The sequence below is a fragment of the Tyto alba genome, unplaced genomic scaffold (genome assembly GCF_018691265.1).
Source record: "Tyto alba isolate M040663 unplaced genomic scaffold, T.alba_DEE_v4.0 Super-Scaffold_7, whole genome shotgun sequence".
NCBI lineage: Eukaryota > Metazoa > Chordata > Aves > Strigiformes > Tytonidae > Tyto > Tyto alba.
In genome coordinates, this window is record NW_024881328.1 from 28,479,609 (window position 1) to 28,494,012 (window position 14,404).

Sequence of the window (14,404 nt, forward strand, 5' to 3'; positions counted from 1 at the left end):
ACAATTGCTTTCTCAATTCCCTTTTCCCATCAGCCTTCTTTTTTAAATTTCTAAGGGAGCTAGCTAAAACCTAGCCACAATGTCAGAACTTCATCATGTGACAGAGGCACAGCAGAAACAGGAAGAAAGGGCCCAATTACTGAATTATCATAGTAAAGCCTAACAATTTTGCTAGGGAATGAAATATGGAATAAGATTGTACAGTTCACATTCAGAATAGTTAAGCAGAGGGAAGTTAGATTTAACATGTATTTTGCTAAGTAACTGTAAATGGTTTCAAACAGATAAAGACAAACAACTCATGACAGCAGTGCAAGACTGCCTAGAGGAGGATACCTTAGCAATGCGGATGCCATTGATCCATTGGTGTAGAGTTCTTACATCATCACAGCAAAGGTATTTGATATACTGAGATTTCTTCTGGATCTGAGGATGCTGCAGAAAAATTGTTAATCCTCATCAATATTTTAATATCTAGGAATGCAAAGAACGCCATTTATCTGTTGAGGTCTATACAAACTTAATGCTGGAAGCTCTTCCACAGTAGTCTGCACTTGAGCCCACTTAAGAAAGTTTGAGTATTTCAGGAGGTGGCAGTGTGTCCAGCATGCACTGATTTCAGGTTTGAAACACTAAGATAGACTGAGTCTTTCAGTATTTTAGTGCTGAACCTTCTACCTACCAATTGTCTTCTGTACCTGTAAATCTTTGTAGTCTCAAGCCAAGTGGTCAGAAGAGCGTTAGCTTGTAAAAACCTTGCCTGAACACAAGCAAGAGACTGCCAAAGCATAAAGAGTTTCTCCTTTCACTGCTCTATGGACTAATTCACCACCCAAGGGAGACAACTGATATTTCACCTTTTTCTCACATCAAAACAATCTGGAGGAAAACACGCACGCTGGACTTCTCTGCTTTTGTATGGCTTGAGTGAGACACTCCACAAATGACAAGCTTTTAAGCACAATTCCATTTTCAGCTTGTACAGCCTTCAAGGTCCCCACCCTACTGATACAGGGCTAGCGTCTAACATACTTGCTGCTCCCACATACATGTATAAGAAAGAAAAGGTGCTGTATTTATCAATGAAGCAGTTTCAAAAATCAGACACTGAAAATCATTCTGGATGGATTATTCAGTTGTTTCCTGTTCATGCTGTAGAAGTCACATGTCTCACAGCTGTCAGGGCAAGTCTAAATACTCAAGTTCTTCTCATCTCCTCTGTTAATTTACAGTTCAGTGGCATAGAGTTTTGCTAATGATCATAGCTATTTAAGTTTTACTGAAGACTGTCTGAAACATGTATCAAAGAACTTTTAATCTCTTTTCAGAATATTTTCTCCTGTTGCCTTCCAAACATAATTATTATGAAATGAACATCAATGTGTTTATCTCCATAAATAGAATATCTATATAACTGAGTTCATTATGATATAATTGGTTTTGTTTTTCACTACCAGCTTCTTTCACATACATGTTGTATTACAAAGAAGAGTCTATAGAAGCACAATTACTTTGCTAAGAAGCCACCTTTTTTCTGGACTTGTTCAAAAATTTGGCTGTATAGAAATAAAAGAACCTCTCGGAAATTTAACATTTAGGATCAAGGAGCTAATATTATATGCTAGCATACAGATGTTATATTTAAAAATAGTGCAGCACATGTCTTGCACAGTAAGGTACAAGATAAACAAAGAAAGCAAACATGTAAAGACAAATCCATTCTGGACTTCAGTAAGAATTGGACTTTCAGTTTGTATTTGCCATTCACCTCTCAAAAAACATGTTCATGTTTTAGAGATAATTTCCAGCTCAGTGAATTTTTGTGGCAAAAAATGGAGTTTCTATTAAAAACCACACTGCATGGCTTCTATATGTTGGTACTAATATAAAACACCAGTGTAACATTTTAAGAATTGAGGAAGGCAGAACTCAATCCTGCTTAATATAGTAATTTGGTGATTCATCAGTTCCACACTGAAAACATAGCTTCACTTTGTCTAAGTTACCCGACTAATTCTACCCCATTAATTTAATTAAAGGGACAATTTAAACACATTAAAAATTGACTTTAACATTTTCATGTCTTCATTTATGCTCAGAACGGCAATACTTTCTAAAAAAATCTACTTAGATAAGACTTAGTCTGGTTTACTCTGTGTGGTCAACAAGTCTGAAAAAATAATTCACTATTAACCTATCCAAATGGTGTGGATAGAAAGTGACACATAAGCAGAAGAAAGTAATTTACTTCAAGGAACTTAAATACCTACAAACACTGACATTTCTGCTTTTAATTGATTTCAATTAACTGCGCCAATGATTTATAAGAACATGGAAAATATTTCCAGTTTCAGCTGTATCCTTTTCCCTTAAATAATGTCCCATATTTGATATTCAGTGTCTACCTCTCAATGAGGTTGCCCTGTCTATTGGAAGATGAAATCCTTTTTTCATACAGCAGACACGCAGCCACATACTCCAGGCACATAAAACATTCTAGTGTACTGACATATGCAACACCACATGAGCTACTGATCAAGGAGTGCAAGAGGTCAAAGGAAAACTATAAGTGAAACTATTACCATCTCTTGTTACTTGCACCATTTTCAAATCCGTGAAGACACTTCACTTACTGTGAACATACCGTGAAAACCTGATTTAAAATAGCTTTGTAGCTAGCTATCTTGCAGGAACTGACACCATTTTGAATACTGTGTGGGAGTCAAGAGAGACTGGGAGATGAGTTAATGCAATTTAAAATAACTTGAAGTATTCAAGTTATTAATGTCACAGTTTAAGATCAGGTCACTGTTTTCATAACATTTTTCTTTCTACCTGTCCTTTACACTCAGAAGTTTCTTCCTTTACAGCATCCCCTTTCCCTCAGGTTGGACAATATGGGTAACCTTGACTCTCTAACACCAATATCTGCACGGCTTTGGACCTACACTCTGAGAAGACAGCAACTCCCTGAAGTTAGCATTGCAAGGGGTATTATCTTACTGAACCTGAATTGTTGTAAGGCATAGAGTTGCCAGATGGAAAGAAAATAATTTAGTGTTATGTTTTAGAGTACAATGAACAATTAGACTGGGACTTATCAGTCTGGAAAGTAAGAATTCAGAGCAATACGAAAATATTTACAAAGTCATGAGAAGCAGAGAGAACAGGCAACCCCTGTTCACTAACTGTTCACTTCCTATACAAAAACTAGGGGAAAATGAAACAGAAAACAACTGATGGTTCAGGACAAGTAGAAGAGCGTGAAAGGTGTACCCAACTGCTGCAGCATTCTAGAAGTTTCTTGGAATTCCAAGAGAGATAGGGCATACTCAAGGAGTAAGAATGCACCTAGGGCTATTAAACAGCCAAGATCCACTTGCTGGTCCCTAAATTTTTAAAGGCTGAAAAGTATTCTGTGGAAGTATCTCTGCAAGACTGTCCCGTACTTCTAATTTTTCCCTAAGTAGCTTATAAACAAAGGCCACTGTCAGAGCAACTTAGAGTGCTAGATGAATATGAATCCAGTAAAGCCATTCTTCTGCTGCTCTGATCTTTTTTCCTCCTCTACCATGCAATCCACACAGAACTTCTGGCAGGTGGAGGAAATCTGTGAGCTTGATGGGAAAGTGATTCATAGCCATAGCCATTTCTTCCCTCTGCACTAGTCCCCACATGGCATTTTCTCTCCTTTTTTTTTTTTTTTTTTTTTTACTGTATTTCCATCAAGGAGGCTCATTACAACTGAACAGAAAATGTAGTTAAACACAGCTTTCTCATTGTCACTGTAACTTATGGCAATTTAGATTTCTCATGTGCAGAATGAAGATAATTTAGAGATTCGCTCTGAAAACTGACAGGTATAGTTTTCCAATTGGTACGTTACCAAAGGAAGTGTATTCTAAATTATAATCTCTCCCAAGAATCAGGTCTTGCTCACAATTAGGAAGTGTAGTTATTATAAGGGACTAAGATTAGTGTGGAAATGTTTCAAGCTCTTTAGTTGCTCTTTTCAATACGAGAATTTTCTAAACAATCAACAAGTTACCTTTAGCACTAAACAATAGTCTGTGGGAGCTTTATATTTGTTCCGATAGTCCTGTCCATAGTAAACACTGACATGATCTAGCTGTAGAAAGCACACAAGATCCCGTGAGACCTGTTAAATAAAAAAATAATAATTTACAAAATATCTTTATAAGGAAACCACTAACACTGACAAAATCAATCTAGAGTTAAGATCCAATATTAATATAAGGTCTAGTTAAGGTCACATATTAGTTTCAATCTGATTTGAAAACTACTAATACAAGAAGGAGAAGCAGCCATGCACAAACTCTTGCATCAGACATTCATTTTTAACTTTTTTCCAAATTCAGTCTTGTTTTTTGTGCTTTGTCTGCATTTTGCCTATTGACAATATTTTACACCAAACAACTGATGTTTATTCAGAGTTGGTATCAGGAGAAAGTAAATAGGACTGGTTGACAAGGAACTTCTTAACAGCTGTTGGTTACATTTCATCTTGGTAATAATCAAGGTGTCCCAATTCCCATGTGACTGAGTTAAATTCAAATTATGTTTGGCAGTGATTGTAGGGCACAGAATTTCAACAGGCTATCTTGCTTGTAGATTGTTCTAATGAAGCAAAAAGGCTGTGGAAAGAGCATCGGAGATGTATTCAGCTCTAAAGGGAGCTGATGCACTGACAGGGATTTCCTCTTCATTGCCAGCTGTATGGGAAGTGAATGTCCTGTCCTGGGGATCAGTTAATGCTGTCAAGACTGATGTATCCATGGACAACCTGAACACGCAGAATTTCAGCCTTGAAGCTATAATAAATTTACAGCAGCTTTCTACTTACTTTTCATTATTGATACACACAGAACAGCATCAAGTGACACTGAAGAAATAGTAGTATATTTACCAGTTTCAAAAAATGTAGCACGAATTTGTCCAAAAAGAATCCCATTTATATCAACTAAAACCAATGAAATTATGCAGATTGATTGTGGAGTTGGTCTGATATTCTGATTGGCATTTGCAGGGCAATTTGGTCCTTCTTCTGAATTTTGCTTGAGAAAGGACAGCCTCTTAACTCCACCAATCATTTTTCTCCAGTGTTTCTGAATACCTAACTCCAAGCTCACTCAAAAAGCAGACCCTGGTGGTCTTGCATTTTTAAATTTGGGGGTATACCCATCACATCAAGTGCTACCACAGTAATTTACAGAGTATTTCCATGATAAAGCTGCACTTTTCATTAAGGGATGTGGCACTAGGCAAGTCACAGCTAGGCCAAAATTTAAGGCAGACTCTTGTGCACCCGATTTACCATCAATAAACAATTCAGGGCAATTGCTTTAATATAGCATACCTTTGCCTTCCCTTTAGGGACATAGTAGATTCCAGAAGCTCGAAGAAGAAAGTAACGTTTCTTCCAAGACTTCTTACCATCCTCTTTCAGCCACAAAACTCCCTCAATCTCTGGCACGGTTACAGAACTTCCACAGAAACATTCCTGCCGATAAACACAGTGGTTTGGGAAGAGAGAAAAACACAGAACATACAGCATGCAGTGGTTTGTTATTAATGACTGAAAATCTGAAATTTTTTATCTAAGGAATGAACGCATAACAGGGACATCTCTTTTTTCATGCAGTGATATGAATTAGAGATTAACTGTAGAAGCTATAAGGTAATTCAGACAAACACAACAAGGGATCTAGTCATTCTTGAGCTGAAAATATGTTAACAAAAATATTAGCAGCTACTGTAAAGATTTTCTAATCACTGCTTATCTGTAATAGATCCCCTGGCAGCTCTACTGGCTTTAAAGTCATGAGGTCACCTTATTGGTATAGCCTCATAAGTCTAAGTACACACAAAACTGAATTATATATCCATCAGATACAGCTATAATTCATTCCACGAGCACTTTGTTGCTACCAGCTGCCAACACTACAACTTCTGGTAAGGATCTACCTATAAAGAGCTAATAGAGGAAAATGAACACTTTAAAAACACTCCAGATTAATATGCAACACAGAGATTTAGAAGTAATCCTAGAAGATAGAATGAATTAGATAGAATTACAATCCTTTGCATGTCACAGCTTCAAGAATCTTTGTGATCCACAGTATTCACAAGACCACTGATGAAATCCCATATTAATAATACACTAGGTGGATGCATATGCTACTTATAAGTTATAGCACATTCAGTATAAAACAAAATTAATTTTGTGTAACTACAGAAATCATAATCATTATTCTGGAAATCGAGTGGAAGCTATGACACTCCAGCATGGGTACGTGTCTACAAAATTGTCACAGAACCATTCAGTTTTCAGCTTAGGGAGGCTATGTTTACTGTTTACTTTATTTGCTCCACACGATTTTTTTTTCTTGTCCTTAGTTCTGTAAACTATTTAGTGTGTTTGATATTGACGTCCTTTTCTGTTACTCATTTTTCAAATTTAGTATTTGGTTGTTTATTTTAAAATTTAACTGAAACAATTTTTAACTACTTTGCATACTACCGAAATTTAAAATATTAACATAGACCAGTGACTGAACCAATGCCACAGAATTTTGTAGAGAATAACAATTTTGAAGGTAATAATAAAAAAATCTCTACCACAACAGGTCAAAAAAACAGGTGACAGTTCTGCACATTTCAACTGGTTTTAGCCAGAGTTACAGGTAACCTCACTTTGATTATCATTGTGTATGGTATTTTACTTATTAATCAAAATAAAGACACATTTATTAACTGATTGTATCTATCTGAAACAGGGTAACATTAAAATAGACACTTATCTCAAATGTCACACATTCCATTCACAGGTGTTACAAAACTACATTCAGCTCCATCCATCAATTTCAATCCCCACAATTTATTTTAGAGTTTAGCTTCAAGTTCTGAAATGACCACTATGCCCTTTTTGGGCAGTCTTACCTCTAGCAGCACCTCTTTATTTCTATCTGCCATCTCAGAGGTTTCTTTCTTCCCCAGAAGATAGTTCTGTAACAAGAGAAAGCTTAATATTTGTATAGGCATTCTGAAATCAAGCCAAATAACATTTCTCATTTACCTTTCTGTAGCAGTAAGAAAAAAAAAACCAGCTACTATCCATGAACAATACATTAGTTGAACAGAACTTTGTAGTCCAGTTGAAACTATCTGTCAGAATGCTAAATAACACATAGAACTAAGCTATAACCACCTTTTCTGGAAATATCAACCAGTCTGTTACTTAAGAGTATGGTCTCATAACAACTCTGTCCTGACTTTCCACAAAGCAAAACTGCCTGGTACAATGCATCCAGAAATAAAAATACTATGAACTTGGAAATCCCACAATAAAATTTTTTTAAAAGCCAGGGATCTTTAAACTTGTTACATACTGCCATTATTTATGTATTCAAAGAAGGACACACAGAAGCAATGTACTTCTTTCCACCCTGCCTGGACAGTTTTGCTGAATATTTATTTTTCATGAAGAATTACTAAATACTCCTTATCTTCTTAAAAGGAACCTAACTACGCATAGGTACTGTATCTTATGTAGTAAGTTTTGTACACTCCTCTTCAGCTTGGAAAGCACAGGGACAATTAAAATCTTCCTCTTTCTAACTCCTACCTCTTATACTAGAGAAGAGCAATATTCACAAAGTGTAGCCTGTCCAATATTTTAAACCAAGGAGAAATAATGCTGGTACCTCATTCTTGTTGACAGTGCCTACTGCATGTACTGGTATTAAATGTATCAACTACATGCTTTTAAAAAGAATTGAGAGTGCTGCCGCTTCATCACAAAGCACTTGAATAGGATTTGATTTTCAATTCTTGCTTTAAAAAAAAATAAAGTACACTGATAGTGTCCCAAAGGATGAGCATGCAACATTGATAGTTTAAAACCAAGAAATTACCACACAGATGCCATACAGATACAGAAATAATCTATGACCCCAAAAGGGAATACTTAGGTAAGACTTAGGAGAGAGATCACGTGATATCGTGTCCAGTTCTTTTCAATTCAAATTCTTCAAAGAGCCACCTTCTGCTTTTCTGTTTCTTTTCCTCCACTCCGTTATAATACTGAACTGCTGCCCGATACCAAATCTGTAACTATCATTTGAGAGAGGAGAGGCCTCTGAGGCCATCTGAGAGAGGAGGGGCCTTTGGTTTCCTAGACAGGGACCAGGTCACACAGGTGAATAAAGGCAGGTCCCAGCTGCCACAGGGAGGGACACATGCTCTCTTCTCTTCGCTTGCCATTTGGCCAAGGAGTAGCTATTCTCTTGGATTTTCTCTTCCCCTTCTTGCCACCAACATAAAAATACACAGCGGAGTGACATTGCTATTAGCAATATCTGTCAACACCTTTCTTGAATATTTACATAATTGAAAGGCACTAAGTAATTGGTATAAATGCCAAGAAACTACTTGCCTTCACCTCCATTAAAATTACCCATAAACACATTAGCAAACAGATTGCTTCAGCTCATGGTTTTCAGATAGGAACTTGATTTTGTGCCAACCACAATGTGGATACATGATGCTGAAATGCAAAGTTACCTGGCATTTTAATACATACACAAGTATCAAAATAAAAATATGAAATGAATGTGACCTAAAAAAGCAAAAAGCTGCAATGAGGCATGCATGCGTGCATACACACATGCATTCAACATGAACCTCAGGCTTACCTGGGGATTCTTGAAAAGTGCATATTTCTCTATACGTTCCACAAACATTAGTTTGTTTTGACTATCTCTTGTCCAATTCAGGAGGTTTTCAACTAAATTTTCATGGTCTTCAAAGATCCTTTCTGCAGTGATAAAAAGAGAGCAAACGCATTTGAATGTCACATTTTGTGATAGAAACTACTCTGTAGACATATCCAGCAGACAAAGCATATATGTAGAGAAAAAACAGTTCAAAGTGTACTAAAATGGGTAAGAAGTTTACACTAAGAAACTAAAATAACTTAGTCAACTTTCAGACATGCCTGGTTTAATTTTACACATACAGTCACTCAACACTGTCACATCCATCTCTTCAGGGTTATAGTTACTTTAATATATGAAAAGTTTTTCTTTTTTTCACCCGACAAAGCCTACCAGCCCACATGAACACAGCAGACTCAAATGACAACATTTCAAATGTTATAAGAAGGTTAGCACATGTATATGTACTCTGGTCCACACAATCCCTGGAGGAATTTATTAGGAAACTTTTTCAGCACAAAATTTGTTCTACATCCCCAATCACTATTCACTCGTAAAGTATCAAAAAAAAGTAAGAGACGATGATCAGATGGAAAACACAGTGCTTCCAAAATGCAGAATACCCATGGCCAGTGTGAGTATTGTAGAAGTCTGAAAACTGACACTGTCTATTTCTTACAATCCATGTTGCTGAATAAATGATGTACCAACAATGGCTTCTGAGAACTCTGAGCTTTGACATTCTGTTGAAATAGTTATCACTAGTATAAAATACTGAAAACAGGCAAAAGAAGAGAGGAAGAAAAAAGAGGAAAATTTACAAAACCAGTAGAGATATCTGAAAACCCTTATTCTAAAATAAATAAGGAAGAATACATCTTTGGGAAAACACTAGACCAACTTTCTAATTTCAAAGACACTGAAGTAGATTCTTGCTTTCTGCAATTTATTCCCTCTTCACATAGGCCACATAGTGGTATTTCAGCAAATGAATCATTTCAGAATCATTTGTGACTTGCTTGACCTTTCAATTGCACCTGAAAGCAGAACTTCCCCCCCCCTCCTCCCCAATCAATTACACCACATTTTTACAGAAGCACTGATCACATCCAGACCTGAAGACTGAGATGACAGATGACATGTCAACAGCTTCGGTAATTACGAATACTAAGCACAGCAAATGCAACAAAATGTCATCTGTAGGGAATGAATGTTTGAGATGACAACGCAACATTATTGAGGTCTCTGAGATCTTTCTAAGAAGCTTTTGAGTTATAACTCATGACTTCCATAAAGCTTTATCAGCAACACAGCAATACTACCTTCCAAGAATGTGAAAAAGGTGTTACCTAACAAAAGAACAAACCAAAAAAAACTTCAGAGGACTGTGATATAAAAGCTTAAATCTCACTGTAACCTCATTAGTGAAACTGGATAGCTTTCAAAACATAAACTGTTATTACAAGAACAATAACTGATCTCAAACACAAAAAAACCCTTTATTCACTGTGTATGTACCTGTAGAATGTAAAACTGTCTGCAATGCAATATTCCTATCATTAAACATACTCTGTGTAACATTGCAATAAACATTCTAACTCACAGATACTTCATAGACACACTCTAACTGAACAAATGAAGACAACCTTTGTCCAAACCAAAAGAAATATTTCAAACTTGCTTCTGTTACAAGCTTGCAGGGTAAAACTGGGCAAAGCATTTCCTTCTGCATTCTGGAAATACTATAACCGAGTTCTGAAAGTACGTATAAAGCTCCTGGTTAAACCATTAGATTGTAACAGGTGGCCTTCTACTTCACATACCTAAATCAGACTCCTTGAAAACCAGTTAACCTCTTGCATTTGAAGCAGACCACATAAAATGTAAAGACAGTCAGGAATTTCACAGGCCTCATGTCTTTTTCTGTAGTTTGTTAGCTTAAAACTTCACTGCATTTTATTGAATTGCACAATCAACTGACAAGACAACATGCTAAAACACATTGTGAAAGTACACAGGTCTTCTGTGTCTCACTAAAGCAAAATATTATAATAAAGAAGTTCCTTCCTCTTACATAGGCATTGTCAGAAAAAAATGTTTCAAAAGACGAACTGGCAAAACACAATACAATATACAATAGTACATAGGGTGAGGGCTCTGTTGTAAACATTTTTTCATCTGTTTTTCACATTCCAGTATAAAATATATGAATCAGACTGAATTTTGATTGTCTTTTAAAATAAACCCACATATGTGTAATCTATGAAAAACTACCTACCAGTTGATCTACCAAGGAAAGCCAAAGTGAAAAATGAAAGAGGAAACTGAATTCTACCCTCTTGCATCTCTTAGATTTCTCATGCTGTAGTCTGAATTTAAAATTCTGTAATTATAACAGATGTTGTTCTTCAGCTTGAAACTCAGTACAGCAGTCAAATTCTACCATTCCCACTATGTCACTGAGCCATACAGTAGGACATGCATATTACTTGCAAAACACTCAACAAGAGATTTGTTAACCCTGGTTTCATTTCAAATTTATCTTAATTTAGTCACAGTGTTAATGTGGATATATATCAATTTATCTTTCTGTCTGTAGCCTAGCTCTTTGTTTCCAACATTAGTTTAAAATATTTTTACCAGTACTTTTTTCCTTTTTTCTTTCCAGGTTCACAGTGAATGGAAGTGTCTTATGAAAGCAAATCTAGAATGGGAAAGACCCCTGGTCGTGCATTGAGTTCAGGATGCTGCTACCTAGACATTCAGAGATTTTTCAGTGATAGAAAGATAAAACTGTTGCAGAACTAATAAGGTTATTTATTCATACTATTCTCATTGGTAACATATTACAGAATAACACCTTTGATTTTTATATATCAAATTCGGGTTTACATAGAACTTGTGCAAATTCCTACTGGTTTCAAAACTAAGCAACTTTTAAGATTTCATTTATTAAAATTTTAATATTTTCAGCATAGTAAGATGTTATTTTTCATATGAAAGGTAGAAGATTAAAAGGTTGCCTTGTGACCCTATAACAGCCTTTTATGTCTAACAATAAGCCAAGTTAACATGCTACAGTGCCTGAAATAGAAAAGTTTTCACCAAAAGACAGAGGAAATACTAATTTGCATTTTAATTTTAAACCAAGATATTTGGGTTCGGTTCTGGGCTTTTCTTTAGTCAATGGGTAAGGTGCTTAACAGCTCTCTGATGTAATTCTCTGATAATGGAGATAAGTAACACTGGGGGGGTTTTATCATTTTGCCCCTTTTTCATTCAGATGCAATATCCTTTGGCTAAATGAACAACTTGCACCGTGGTATGTGCAATACAGTGCAAAGGAGCTTTAACTGCCTTTAGAGCCATATTGGCAATTGCATTCAAATATTTAAGAGAAAAACACTGTATACAGCTTTTTGTAATAAGAGCTATTAGGATCAGTACAAAATACTATTTACAAAAAGGAAGATGCACAGTAAATTTTTTATTCCTTCTTTTTTCTGTGAGGAAATAGATCAAAACCAAGAGGCTCAGTGATTAGACATTAGTAAAATTCCTATATCACACCTTAGAATTCACGACACATTTTTGATATGAAAGAATCAAACATTTCCAGATCATTCAGAAACAACGTCGTTCATGAGCCTTATTACATGAATGAACATTTACTACATGAATGGAGGGATGAACATTATGAAGACAAGAATTTAAAACATTCTGAGGACATAGATATAGACAAGTATTACATCGATAGATAAGAATTATAAGTCTTTATAATTATTACTTACCCATTTGCAATTCAGAGATGGTTTCCACCAATGACCAGTCTAAACTGTAACCACAATGTGATTTGTCCATCAGATTGTCTAATACTTGTCTCACAGTCTGCCTCTCATCCACCATCATTGTTTTTGAACTGTCATCAGACATATGGACTCTGATCACCAACTATTAAGCAGAAAATTAGGAAAACAAGGATTAATTTCCCACATTTCAAATAAAAACATGGTTTTTAAGATTTTCTTTCCTTTTCTAAGATTTTTCTTAGAATAGTATAAAATATTAAGTTCAATAAAAACACTCCCTCAAAATTAAAAAAAACATAAATGATGGTTAAATATGTGTAATCACAGACACTTAAGTTATTCTCTTATACTGAAGGAGAACAGTAAGTATAAAGGTCTTCCCAATACAATGACAAAATGTCTTAGTTGTGTGTTAAGGATGAAAAAAAATCCCTCCTGCCACAATGTCCTGTTCTGATTAATAATGTGTCTTTGTGACAATTTATCTCATGTATTCAGGTGGAAGAGAGTTCCGCACGACCTTATATAGACTGATTATTTTTCACATTTGCAAGTTAAGCTTTCTGCCCGCTTCCTCCCCATTTTCTAAAAGTGCTGATTATATAAACAAAATACCTATACTAAATCATCTTTTTCTGGGGAGTAGAAAACATTAGTGCAGAAGAATTTTGCTTTTAAAACACAATGGTTATTTACAGGCACTTTAAAGAGGTCACTGTCCAGAAAGAAAAATGTGTCCACTTTTTTAACCAATCAAAAACCTTAAGACAATAGATTCTTTTGCCAATTATTATGGTTCCTTTTTATACCTTCTTCAGCTAGAAAAGTTAAAATGCACTAGTTGTAATACAGTGGCTGGCTTGTTAATTCCCATCTTACAGCAAGGTTTTGAGTTATATATATATATATATCAGATTTTAATATATAAACACTAAATGTACACAGCATTTTAAGTTACTGAAGAAGCCCAAATGTAAAACAAGAATGCTAAATAAACCTGTATGTATCACTCACCTTTTTCACTTGTGCCTCTTTAATCTTCTCTAACGCAACCCGAATCTTCTCAGCTTTGAGTTTAGCAGCCTGTTCCTCCTATGGGGACACAACACAGAATTCCAGTTAACACAAACTTCAGTCTGGTTTCAGTGGATTTAATTTTGACACTACCATGCTTTAAAAAATGAACTGAAATGATGATATACCCACCTATAAATCCTCAACTATTTCTCAGCAATGATGAAGACTATTATTTTTTTTAAGACGAAAAGCGTTACTATATAGATATCTAACATTTAGAAATACAACTGCCATTGTCCCCAAAAGAACATACTGGAGGTATGTAATTTGTATAAACACAACTGGCATTTCTCTGTTCCTGCATAGTGTAAGTAGCCTTGTGCATTGCTACCAAATATTTTAGTATATCGTGTATTTACAGTCATAGATTTGGACAATACATATTCAACAAGATTGTATACTTGAATACACCCAATAGGTTTTTGATCAAGATTTTAAACCATTAAATCTGTTGGCAATAGGTAAATAGCTTGTACACTCTCTTTATCTTTACTAGATCCAGGCTGTATTCCTCCTTGCTTTAAGTATTTTAAGACACATAAAGCAAATGAGCATCCTTTTCTATGATGCTCTTTCAAGTAATCTATTTTTGTTACAACGGGAAATGCATTAAAAATTCAGATAATTGAAATCTATTCTATCTGCTGATGCTAAAGAAATCGGTATATTGTAAGACTAGCAATACTGTTTTTTAATTTCTGGAGATTATTGATATTTCTGTTAAAAGTGGATTTGAAATAGGCAGCTAAACAAGCAACCACTCTTTTCAAGATGCCTATGCAG

The 14,404-nt window shown here is 35.4% G+C and overlaps 1 protein-coding gene across 1 annotated transcript in view; it reads right to left on the minus strand.

Annotated features, from left to right (window-relative positions):
* The window catches only part of RAPH1 (Ras association (RalGDS/AF-6) and pleckstrin homology domains 1), a 101,677-nt gene that overhangs the window by 14,791 nt on the left and 72,482 nt on the right, over window positions 1-14,404 (minus strand). Inside the window, 7 exon segments of the mRNA XM_042784388.1 lie at window positions 337-435; window positions 4,049-4,159; window positions 5,378-5,521; window positions 6,961-7,026; window positions 8,715-8,836; window positions 12,527-12,686; window positions 13,559-13,636. Of these exon segments, the coding sequence (XP_042640322.1) occupies window positions 337-435; window positions 4,049-4,159; window positions 5,378-5,521; window positions 6,961-7,026; window positions 8,715-8,836; window positions 12,527-12,686; window positions 13,559-13,636 (780 nt within the window).